Genomic DNA, 11988 nt, shown 5'->3' with positions numbered 1-11988 from the left:
GAATCATCTTCGAGGCGTACAAGGCGTCGTTATTCATCTCCGTATATGAAGGTCGTCATTTGATAAATAAGTACATAGAACACGAAACACACAACAAAAACGCACATTGATTGACGGACATTTAACATTAAAAATACCGAGTACTCGGAGACACGAGACAGGTGACGCGACTGGGTGGAAGTTGTAGCTCGAACTGGTGGTTAGCGGTCAACATGGATGACGTCAGTATTGTCTCCTTATCACTGCCATTCCTTGCCACTGGCATTCGTTCCTTCTCTCCACCTCACAGAGTTTTTAATGTTAAATGTCCGTCAATCAATGTGCGTTTTCATTGTGTGTTTTGTGTTCTATGTACTTATTTATTAAATGACGACCTTCATATACGGAGATGAATAACGACGCCTTGTACGCCCCGAAGATGATTCCCTGTGAATTGAAACTATAGTTGTTACAAGCAACATTTTGGATTACTGAATGCAGGTATTTAAACCATTATAAATATTCAAACGTAATCCGGAGGCTAACTGCTCTTGAAAATGAAATAACACATTTATGTCATGATTTCACCACCATTTAACAAGTAAGGCTGCCTCCTTGTCAATGGGAGGTTTTGCTCAAAGTTTTACTATCTAGGTTATGTTCATAAAAGTTCAGTTAAAATATTTGCACATGATTTCATCAATAACGATTACATTATCAAAACTTTATATTACTTTAATACAAATTAGTAAATATTTTTCAGCTATTCTAATTCTTGCCTTTTAACGGGCATACTCTAAAAAGTTCTATTTGTCTAATAAATCATACAAAGTTTTATTTTAAATTCCACTTTACATATAAGTAGTCACAGTTAACTTTTATGTTACATTAGCTTCAACATTCTAAACTGACACATATTTAGTGACAAAATTTAACTCGCTTTTTTGTCAATGTACCTCAACCGTACATATGTAACTTATATACAATTTTAATATAATACAAGCAAGAAAACGCACAATTTTCAGCTGTCAGATACAAAGAACTGAGCGATAAGGTTGATGCCTCCCGCCAGTGGGATGGCGAGGTTCAGGAAGAGGGAGAAACAAGATAGTTTGCCAGCCTGCTTCTGTCCAGCCAGCCGCAACAGGCACGGCAACGTAAAAACATGGAAGAACCCACTTAGTGCTCCTGTGAATCTGCAATGTTACATCAGTGAGTTTTTCAGTATTTCAACATCATGAAGCCAGTACAAGCCATGAGTCAGACGAAGGTATAAGTTTGGGTTTACCTTAAACCAATCAAATTCCTTCAGATTTTTTCCAATCAATTCACTTGTAGATTTACTGTGTTACTTTAGTTCTGTTAATTGACTATCAGTTTGCTATGGTTAGGCGTGGGATAGTTATACCACTGGTATGAATGTGGGTGTATTCAGGGCCGCCCGAAGGGGGGGGCAAGCTGCCCCAGGCTCAGTGGCTGAGGGGGCGCCGCGCAGCAACTATTTGTAATAGCATAGTACTAAAATATGCGAATGCGACTGACTATTACTGCTGGGGGGGGAGGGGGCGCCACGACCATGTTTGCTCTGGGCGCCGCCAACCCTAGGGACGGCCCTGGGTGGATTTGACAGAAATCAGCAATTTACTTCAGCACTCTGTTAGTGTTTCATAAACTGTGTTCCTTTTGATTCTAAAACTGTTTACAACCATGAATAAACATACTCCCTTGGTAGATTTCTCATCCTTGTAGAACAGCTGAAGCCATTTTTTTTGTTAGTTCTGTACAATGCACTTTAGAGGTTGTGTTTTGGTAAAAATTTGCTTATTGTTATTTCAGTCATTTATAACCTTGTTTAACCAAATAAAACGATCTAATCATAATCATTAACTCATAGTTATATAACCAAACAGTAAAGTACAAATCATGAAATTAACCCTAAAATAATATAAACAAAATGTCGTCGACACTAGTGATCAGTCTCACCGTAGATGAACTAGACACAAAAAACGAGCTTCAAAATTTACAATGAGATGAGAATTTCTTTGGTATAACTTTCATTGGGAATGGGATGTCTGGTTCTATTAATAGACAAACCAATCCATAGTAAACTGTTTTATACATCACAGATCACTTTTCCATTGTATTTGTTTAAAACTGTAATACAAAATATAGATAAAGATTTAAAAATTTTACAAATTGAAAAAAATTTACCTTGCTCAGACAGTTAACAAACAAATAACGTTTAATTTTCATGCACTAACAATCATGTTATATTCATCTATATCCTTGCTAACAACCATTTAAAAACTGGCTCTTCTAGCACTGTTTGAAGGTTGAACTACTTTAGGCCTCCACGCTAAAAGTACCAATGCACACGTAATGTCTAGTGGTGATACGTTTCAATTAATATCTTCTGTTGAGTCAAACTTATTAAAGTTTAGCCCAGAGATGACCGAACAAGAGGGAACTACTGTACCTATCTCCAGGTATTAGTCCCATAAACCTATATTATAAACAGCCTACCAAATGGAGGTTTTCTTCTTGAAGTACAGTAGAACTCCGCTAATCCCTGACCTCGGCCAGTCCCACTCCTAACCGTGCCATAATCGTGACAATGTTATCATGGTAATATCGTGACTATTTGCAATGAATGAATGAAGATGATTACCGTCCCTCGCAGTCACAGCAAAAAACAGGGTGTCTAGTAGTCGGGAAAATCGGGAAAGTCGGGAATTAGTATTGAATTTCAAAATGGTCTTGAAAAGTCGGGATTTAGTCTTAAATTTGATTTCAAAGTCGGGAATTTTCATGATTTTTCCGCGATCGTCGTCTTGCGTTTACGTAACCGCGAAAGCCGATGATGATGTCTACACGGCCTGTAAGGTATAACACCAATTAAATAATAAAGAAACAATGTTGTGGGTATCTGACAATGTTAGATATTAAAATGTTCACGATTTTGCCGCGATAGTGGACGACGACGATGACGTTTCCGTGACCGCGGGAGATGACGATGACGTTTCCGTGACCGTGGGAGATGACGATGTCGATGACGTTTCCGTGACCGTGGGAGATGACGATGACGTTTCCGTGACCGCGGGAGACGACGATGACGTTTCCGTGACCGCGGGAGACGACGATGACGTTTCCGTGACCTCGGGAGACGACGATGACGTTTCCGTGACCGCGGGAGACGACGATGACGTTTCCGTGACCTCGGGAGACGACGATGATATCTGCTTGGCCGCGGGAATTGTTCATGATTTTGTCGCGATCGCGGACGACGACTATTACGTTTCCGTGACCGCGGGAGATGACGATGACGTTTCCGTGACCGCGGGAGATGTCGATGACGTTTCCGTGACCGTGGGAGATGACGATGTCGATGACGTTTCCGTGACCGTGGGAGATGACGATGACGTTGTCGTGACCGCGGGAGATGACGATGATGTTTCCGTGACCGCGGGAGACGACGATCACGTTTCTGTAACCGCTGCAGTCAATGATGATGTCTAAACGTACGGTACGCGGAAGATTTCATGATAAAAAAAACCAAATTTGCTAGTTAGAATTTTTTATTGCTGCATTATTTCTTTACTTGAAAACACCACATTATCATAATACTTCTTTATGACAAAGACAGGGGTTGGTGTAGTATTATTTAGAAAATTTGGTTAAGCTATAAAAATTGGTATCGGTATCAAGAATTGAGAATCTATACATTTTGGTATTAACACCCACTAATTGTTGAAAAACTAGTCTTGAAAAATTTGGAATTAGTCTTGAAAAGTCTGGAATTAGTCTTGAATTTTATAATGGAAATAAACTAGACACCCTGAAAAAATCTCGTTTATCACCTGTGATCATGGAAACATCATCAATGTTTTCCACGATCACGGAAACATTCATCGTCATCCTCTGCTATCGTGGCTAAATATTGAACGTCTCCCACGGTTATGAGAAAATTATTATTGTCTTCCACGATCAATGAATGTCAGTTAAGCAATTTATTTGGCCATTTAATATGCTACTCGGATATTCCGACCTTCTCTCTGTATGGTCCAGTAGGTAACAGATTTGCGGGGTTCTACTGCAGTTGGATTTCATAACATATATCCTTTTCCTACAGATGGTCCTTTTCAAGGTTCAACTACTTTGTATGTCATGTGAATCAACTGCAGAATTAGTTAGGACTAACCTTCTTTAGAACACAGTGAACTTACTTAGCATCAGTGTCCTTACAGAGATATTCAAATTTATTTATGTTTGTTATATTATGTACTAGATATTTCTGAACAGTGCTAGTTGAAACCATGCAAGTCAATGTACCTAACAGAATCATATCTTAATAATTATAGAGGCTGATGACGGAAAACTCCAAACATAAATGGTATTCCATTAAAAATATTTAGCATAAAAAGTATGTGTAATCTGCAAGAATACTGATTTTACCTGATGATAGTTCCGATCTTTGGTAGAAACACCGCAAAAAGAACACAAACAATGACAACGACTGCGTTGAACGCTATGACATGCAGTCTGCTGGGGAAGGGCTTGGCGAAGAATGCAGTCATGACTTGGTAGCGCAACATGAAGCTGATTAGAGGATACACAGTGACCAGCTGAAAGAACAGGAACACACGAGCGACCAAAGTGCCGACGTCCCAGCTGGCGAAGTTGTTTAGCAGGTTCTGTAATAAATTGACTTTAGGATATTGAAGTTGACATCCTATGTAAATGGATAAGCTGAAGACAATTTTTTATTAAGAATAATATATTTGAATGAGCCTACAGTATATAACATCTACAACAGTCAAAACTAAATTATGGCGGTTGTACTGTATTTTCTCAAGAGGAAGAAAAACTAATGGTAATTAGGCTTCTAACTTATTCAGATTCGGTTCACCCCATCCCATCGATCTTGTTACTATAATAAAATGTTCTGGCAGTTTGCATTGTTTATGGTCTATTCTACATAAATCAGTAATTGACATCACAACACTAGGCCTATGTTTGTTGGTCAATTCAATTTAACTATGTATGAACTAGAAGAAATGCAATTGTGTCATACTTCCCTTAAAAAAAAAAGATAGAATATGTCACTTGACTGTGAAATAGTTACTGTTTACAATGGATGTAATATATACACAAGAAATAGTTAGTTTTTTAAAATGAATTATATTTTTGTCATGTCATAATCATTTTAAATTTATAAAAGTAGAAATCTGATCTAATTTTTTGTAGATTACTTACATCTGCAATGCATGATTTACGAAGAGGGAATGAAGCGTAAAACAATATTCCAATGACGAGGTATGTCCCCATACCAAGACTGTACGCTATCGCTAGATCTCTGGTCTGTAACATAAAAGTCCTGTACAATATATATTTAAAACTATAGTTTTCATATGATCTAACCCTCTCAGTAGTACAGAAAAGCAAGTTTAAAGATCTGAAAAGTGCCTAATGATGACATATTCTAGAACTGTACTTTAAATTATAATTTGTTTAAACAGTCACCGCTAACTCGGTCCCACCCTCATAATTACCTGTAGACATTTGTACATATTTAAAATGTCTAAATATAAACTAAAATTCTATAATAATAAACTTTTACTACTAGAATATAAAACTAAAACTACTCACATTGTTTTTCTGGTTCCTATTACTTCTCATTATGGTTATGACGATATTTTGCAAAAAATATGACATGGCCAGCATCCCTGATGTGGCAAAGAAGGAGGTCTTGAAAAGTTTGGCGTAGTTCGGACTTGAGGGGTCTGACAGATTGAGGTTCCATCCGGAGTTAAAGGCCTTCACCATCACAAACACCATGAGATACATGAGGGACAGTGTTCCTGCAGACAGACATGGCTTGTAAAGTCATCTGTTGGTGGGATCTGTTGATTCTAATGTTTGAATATTCTTTAATTCAAAATAAAGCTCAGTCAGTCCCACACTTTTAGTCGGAAAGCAGATGGTCAGCTGTTTTTTCAGATAAACAACACTTCCTACATAATACAGATCTCTCTATATAAATGTGAAATTCCGACCAACCCACAGGTCAAACCATAGCACCTAGAAGCATGAGATTTTGCATACATATTCCTCTCATAGCGTAGGCAGACAATAAGAAGCGATTTTACCGAATTCCCAATAGGCCCCACCCCACAGAAGGTCAAAGTTAGCATGGAGTCAATTTAGGAAGAATAATTTGTTTTGGGTTTTTGTTTACATTTGTCTGCAATTTATTTAATCATCAGTTGTTTAAATTAGGCTAAGTTTACTAAGGTTATTTCGGACCATATAAACATCATAGTTGTGTGTCAGTAGTTTTATCAACTTCTAATATGTGTGAGTGTTGAAGTAAGTAGAATTGGTCTTAGTTTTTTATTGCATTTTAATTTTTAAGAACTTATGATATAGTTTTGTTAATATTTTTGTAGTTGTTTAAACCGTTTCATTGTATGGACACTGAGGTTTTAAATCTTTATGGCTAGTTCGTTCCACACAATATCATTCACATCAGAGGAGATGGTGCATGTTTGTTTAATTCACCCTCGTTCATAATTCACGTTACATACACTAATTGTGCGCGATCAATTGTTGAACATGTTGTGAGGAACTGGGACTACTTCTCAATCTTATCCCACGACAGTGGGGGGAACAATTACCTTAATTCTAGGGAATACTTCTATGAAATTTCTAAGCCATTAAACCTTGGTCGGTTGTGTAAGCTGGTTGCAGCTTCACAACTATTCACATTTGTTTTCGAGGTTTATCGGAATGATGAATTATAGGTCAAGTTTGGTGATGAACATAATCACGTGAAAAGGCTCAGATTCACACAAACCCTGTCAGGCAGGCACTTTGTCGTTTTAGAGCCACTAAAGAGCCTGTTTCTCCCAATTGTCAGTCCAAGGCGTAAGAGTGAAAATTTAAAAACGTACGTTTTCAGAAAAAGCACTTTGCAAATTTTTTTCCTCTTTTTTCGAAACTTTTATTATTTTTTTTTATTTTATTAACATTTTAAGTTTCATAAAATTTCCATGGTAACGCAATATCTTTGGTAGTTTCTTTTTAAAAGAGCATCTTTAGTGGAAAAACACAAAATCCTGTCACGACCATAACGGACGTTTAAATGAATATTAAAAATAGTTAATATTATTTTTATAACTATGTTTTGCTATAAACTAATTTACTTTTATGACAATACAAGTAACAGCGACAGTGACAGTACATGAGCTTTTGGTATATTTGGTCTTTCTAGAAAAAAATAAAAAGACTCAAAAAATTGAAAAAAAGCCAATAAAATCTTTTAAAGTTTGTATAAATTTGAAAAAACTTACCTGAGACCCAAAAAATTGTTATGTTTGTATAGAAGTGTGCTTCTTTTGTGTACAAAACATTGAAATATGACGATATTTTAATTTTTGAAATTTTTATGATAGAAATCATAAATGTGATGGTCAGGGACAAGCGGTACGGTCGTGAATTTTCTGGAATAATCTAAATCTTTCTAAACAATCCTTCAATTATCCTGTTAGTTATAATAAAAATATGTGTTTCAATTGAACTAAACTGTTCAATTTACAATTATATTAAAGTTATTGTCACGACCAAACACACTTTAATCCATAAGGCTGGATTGGTCGTGAAAAAACCCGCGATGGTCGTGAAACTTTGGTCGTGAAATTACGTGTTATTTGGCTCTGTTCTGGCGGTAGCCCTGCACCTCATGTTCGAGGATACAAAGTGGACTTCGAGGTTAATCTAGCAATTGAAATATCTTATAAACAAAAATTAACACCATGTCTACTTCATCGAATGACTACGTACGGTCATGGACACACCAAAATTACAAAAAACACAATCTTTCCTTTATTAATCTTGTAATTCCTCCTTTCAACTCGAAATGACCGGCACTACAATCCTGACGTACACCCCGAACTAGTATCTAAAACCAACTGACTCCATCGACGCCAGGCTTGGCACTGTCGTGCTCCAAAGTTGAAAATTTTTCCAAAATGGTCGTGACGCCGAATCGAGGGACAGACTTATTTTGTCATGGTAGTCAGTTTGTAATGACAATAAAATTATAATATGCTCCTTTTTTGTAAGTTTAATAACCATTGATGACATCAAAATACGGCTTTACATATTTCGGCATGAATAATTAGTTTAAAAACAGCGTGAAAGTTGGAAAATGTACCCTAGGGACACGTCATGGTCGTGAATTTCGAGACTTTAAAAATACGAAAAAAATACCTATAACCTATTTAAAACCAAATAAATGTGTGTAACATGTTGCCCCCGTCCCAAAAAAATATTAAAACACATAATAATAAACTACAAATCCAGTATCTACGAAGTAAAAGGCCAGGGACATGAAAACGTACGTTTTTAAATTTTCATTTGTAAACGGCGTAGTAGATGCACAGACAAACAAAGGAAAAAGCAGGTAAAGAACGCAAGCAAAAAGTATGAACAAACATCCTGAAAGACATTCGCTAAAGATTCAATGGATGGTGAAAAATCTATCAGCAACGACATATAATCCGAAAATATACTATGAAGGAGATAGCTCAGTGGCGATAGATAATTTATCAAAAATTTCAACCAATTTGAAAGTTTCCGTAGCACGGGTATTCCGCTAGTTACTAATAGGTAAACAAACACATACTTTGGCCATTAATTAACTAGCTTGTAAATTATTACTGAACATTTTTTTTAGATTCCTTGCTTACCCTAGTGGTACATAGGAAACAGGCTTCCTCAATGGTGTGCTTGGAGTTTGGTTTGAGCTTACTTAGTTACTTGGTGAGCAACGGATTCCCGACATTTCTGATGTGCTTCACCAGCTCCAATTAGAGAATAAGTACAACTTTAAGAAAGAAGTACAGCCACAGGAAGAGCTCAAGTTTAACAAGTGCCATAGGATTTGTCTATTCATATACAGTATATGAAATATATGGGTGACCATGGTGCCCTAGATCTGAGAGGCTTACTATACTAAGTCATACTAGTTTGTTAGAAACAATCTTAACACATTGACTGCGTCGCTAGCACTTCAATGTGGCGCGCGCCGACAAAAGTCGGCACCAGACCAACAGAAATATATTAAGTCAGTGTGAGCTTAGCCTCAGAGGGAGACCTTATAATCGTTGCCAGCCTGCCAGCTTAGAATGCGAGCTTTACTTTGGTGTAGGTTGGTACTAAAATTTCCCTTAAAATCCTATCTGGCAATGCTTTTGTCCCGGTTTCGGGGATTTTTTCTCTTCAACCCACATTACAAAGACACTGGATACGGATCCGTGCAGTGCTGCTACCTTTGGGTGTTTCAGTGAACTACATCCACTCTCGGGGTAACGCAGCACAGTCACCACTGCTCTTTTGTGATTCGTCAGACTGAAATATTTGAATGCCAATTGCGTTGGCTGATTCGGTTGCGTGGCGGGGCTTCGCCCGCCACTGGGGAGCGCCTGTGCGTTGTTTTCAGCAGTCAACGTGTTAAGCCTGTATCATCCAATATGTCGACCTCTTGCCACTGGAGCCTAGAGCTTGCTATAATTGTATACAAACCGTTGTTACAACTAACCAACTCACCTAATGAGTTGAACTTTGTGAAGAACGTGACGGATTTGAAGCTCAGCAGTGGACCGACCAGCAACGCAAGGTATATTGGTACTGATAAGTTGAGGCTCCACCACTTCTGGAATGTTGTTTGCTCGCTGCTTATAGTAACGTTAGTAGCAACGGCCTCAGGGAAGCATCTCACTGAAAACAGTAAAGGTTAAAGGCGCTCAAACTCTAAACAAAATTATAACTAAATATTTGAATCTTAATATTCAAGTTAGTTTACCCTTCTTGTTCAAAAATTCTCCCATGTCCAATGTTTAAATTGTTCATTCCACAACCTTTAGAAGTAGGCTACCGGTACTCAAAGAATAAATAATGATTAAAATTAAATAAAATCCTTACAAAGAAAGAGCTTTACTACCAAATAGTTCCGGATGGTTAGGTATGTAGGGTTTTCTTTGAAAATCTTGACAGAAGATATATTTTTTGTATTTTAAAATGTTAAAATAGTCTCACAGTCATGCTGGAAAACAATGAGCAGAAAAGATTCTGTACAGTGAATGGTATGCTATTATTACCATATCAACTACTGTGTTAAATTTTCTAACGTACCTGTGCCGTTGATGGTAGATTGGTCAAAACCTCCACTAATTTCAGCTGGAATAAAAAATCACAAAATTAGATGTCAAAGGTTTTATTTTAAATTTTTTATTAGAATACAGAATATAGGTACTGAACATTGAGTTAAACAGTACGGTATTTCAGGACAAATGAGATTTAAATGTTCATCTACCGTACAAGTAAACTTAAACATCATTTCTGGCTTTAAACACAATCTACTACTATTCATTAATTTTTCCAGTACAATAGTTATTGCTTGAGGAAATTCCCTGTAAGTTAAATAATCCTTGAGCTGTCATTTGCAGTTGGTCGAATGAACCTTTCACTCAAGCCGCTTTTTCTCAACATTGTGAAGGAGAGTTATTTTTGTTATAGTTGAAGATGAAGTAACTTGTGCATGTTTACTTAATTATCTTTAAAGGTTAACTTAAACGAAGTCTGAGGGCCTTCAAGAAACTATACAACAAACATACTACAGTCCATAGAGTAATATTATTTATGACAGTTCTCAACATACTGTAAATGAAGTCAACGATGAAGTAGAGGAAGTTAGTCATTAGGATCCAGTAGACTATGAGAGCTCCAGCCAACACAATGTAGGAGAATATCTTGGAAAGAATTTCAGCCTTACGACCCAACAGATGGCGAGTCAGCTCGGATATCTCTCCTCCTGGCGGCCCTGCAATATGATGAAACATGTTAAGATTGAAAACAGGTAAATCAAAGTCTGTGCATAAAAAAAGTCCTTTTGATTAGTACAGTACGTCAATAAACGCGTTCCTCTGATAATTTTACCTTTTTGCTGTTCCGACCATGCTCCCAGTTCCATAGGTGATGGAGCAAGGTTCTACTATAGCTGTATTTTCTGTCAGAAAAAGTTGAGTGTATTGCTAAAACACGGGCAAACATAAAGATAAATATTTTCTTAGTCTTTAAACAAACATCAATATTTTCAAGAATGAATCAATCATTTTTCATCCAGTGTGTTCTCGTTAGGTTCTTGCTTTATCGTTTTGGGTTCTGTTATATGATTGCCTAAGAATGTGGTTAAATCAAATCAAACTTTTGACTTTTGAGATAGTGCAATAAGTTTTGTGGCCATGCATAGGGAGCACTAAAAGACCTGCTGTACGCTTGTTTTACTTCTCTTAGTAGCTTAGTATTCACAGCTAGATTTTGTTATTTAGACTCATTGCTAAAGACGTACATTGATTTTCATTCTAAAACTAACTTGAGCATTAACGTGGTTTGGCCTTCCAGCCTTTACACTCCTCTGTATGAGGACTCTTCTCTTGTGTGACCTGGTGGTGAGTGTGTTAAGGGAATGAGATGTCCTCTTTTATCATTAGTTAAAGGTTGTACAAAACATTAACAACTACAAATAATATCTGTAGACTATCTTACCGTAAGCAGCCTGTGTGGACACCACGCAGTGTGCTGTGTAGCAGCACAATGTTGCCATCCCCATCACCAGCAATATTCCCATGGCAAACCCTGCTCTCTCTAGCCCCCAGGGCATGGTCAACAGGGAGGTCCCCACCATCGTGTTCCATAGTACAAATCTGGACATACCAACACATTATGAACAGGTGCAAAACCATCCCCATCCCCAAGCACTAACCCCATGGCAAACCCTGCTCTCTCTAGCCCCCAGGGCATGGTTAACAGTGAGGTCCCCACCATGGTGTTCCATAGTACGAATCTGGACATACCAACACATTATGAACAGGTGCAAAACCATCACCAGCAATATTCCCATGGCAAACCCAGCTCTCTCTAGCCTCCAGGGCATGGTTAACAGGGAGGTCC

General features: G+C 37.5%; 1 protein-coding gene across 2 annotated transcripts in view; it reads right to left on the bottom strand.

Moving 5' to 3' along the window:
* Positions 1 to 456: 456 nt before the first annotated feature.
* Positions 457 to 11988, bottom strand: part of LOC128993785 (sodium-coupled neutral amino acid transporter 9 homolog) — a 29706-nt gene continuing 18174 nt past the window's right edge. For both annotated transcript variants that reach the window (XM_054417777.1, XM_054417778.1), the window contains exons 4-11: positions 11584 to 11741; positions 10697 to 10858; positions 10171 to 10215; positions 9586 to 9756; positions 5626 to 5837; positions 5233 to 5337; positions 4432 to 4670; positions 457 to 1175 (exon numbers count right to left, since the gene is read on the bottom strand). In XM_054417777.1, coding sequence (XP_054273752.1) covers positions 1001 to 1175; positions 4432 to 4670; positions 5233 to 5337; positions 5626 to 5837; positions 9586 to 9756; positions 10171 to 10215; positions 10697 to 10858; positions 11584 to 11741 — 1267 coding nt within the window. In that variant the 3' untranslated portion in view covers positions 457 to 1000. The remainder of the gene's footprint in view (positions 1176 to 4431; positions 4671 to 5232; positions 5338 to 5625; positions 5838 to 9585; positions 9757 to 10170; positions 10216 to 10696; positions 10859 to 11583; positions 11742 to 11988) is intronic.

This window comes from Macrosteles quadrilineatus, unplaced genomic scaffold (assembly GCF_028750875.1).
Source record: "Macrosteles quadrilineatus isolate MER2022 unplaced genomic scaffold, UCM_ALF_1.0 Scaffold_5__1_contigs__length_97177068, whole genome shotgun sequence".
Lineage (NCBI taxonomy): Eukaryota > Metazoa > Arthropoda > Insecta > Hemiptera > Cicadellidae > Macrosteles > Macrosteles quadrilineatus.
Note: the sequence above shows the minus strand (reverse complement) of the source record. Positions and strands in the feature narration are given on the sequence as shown.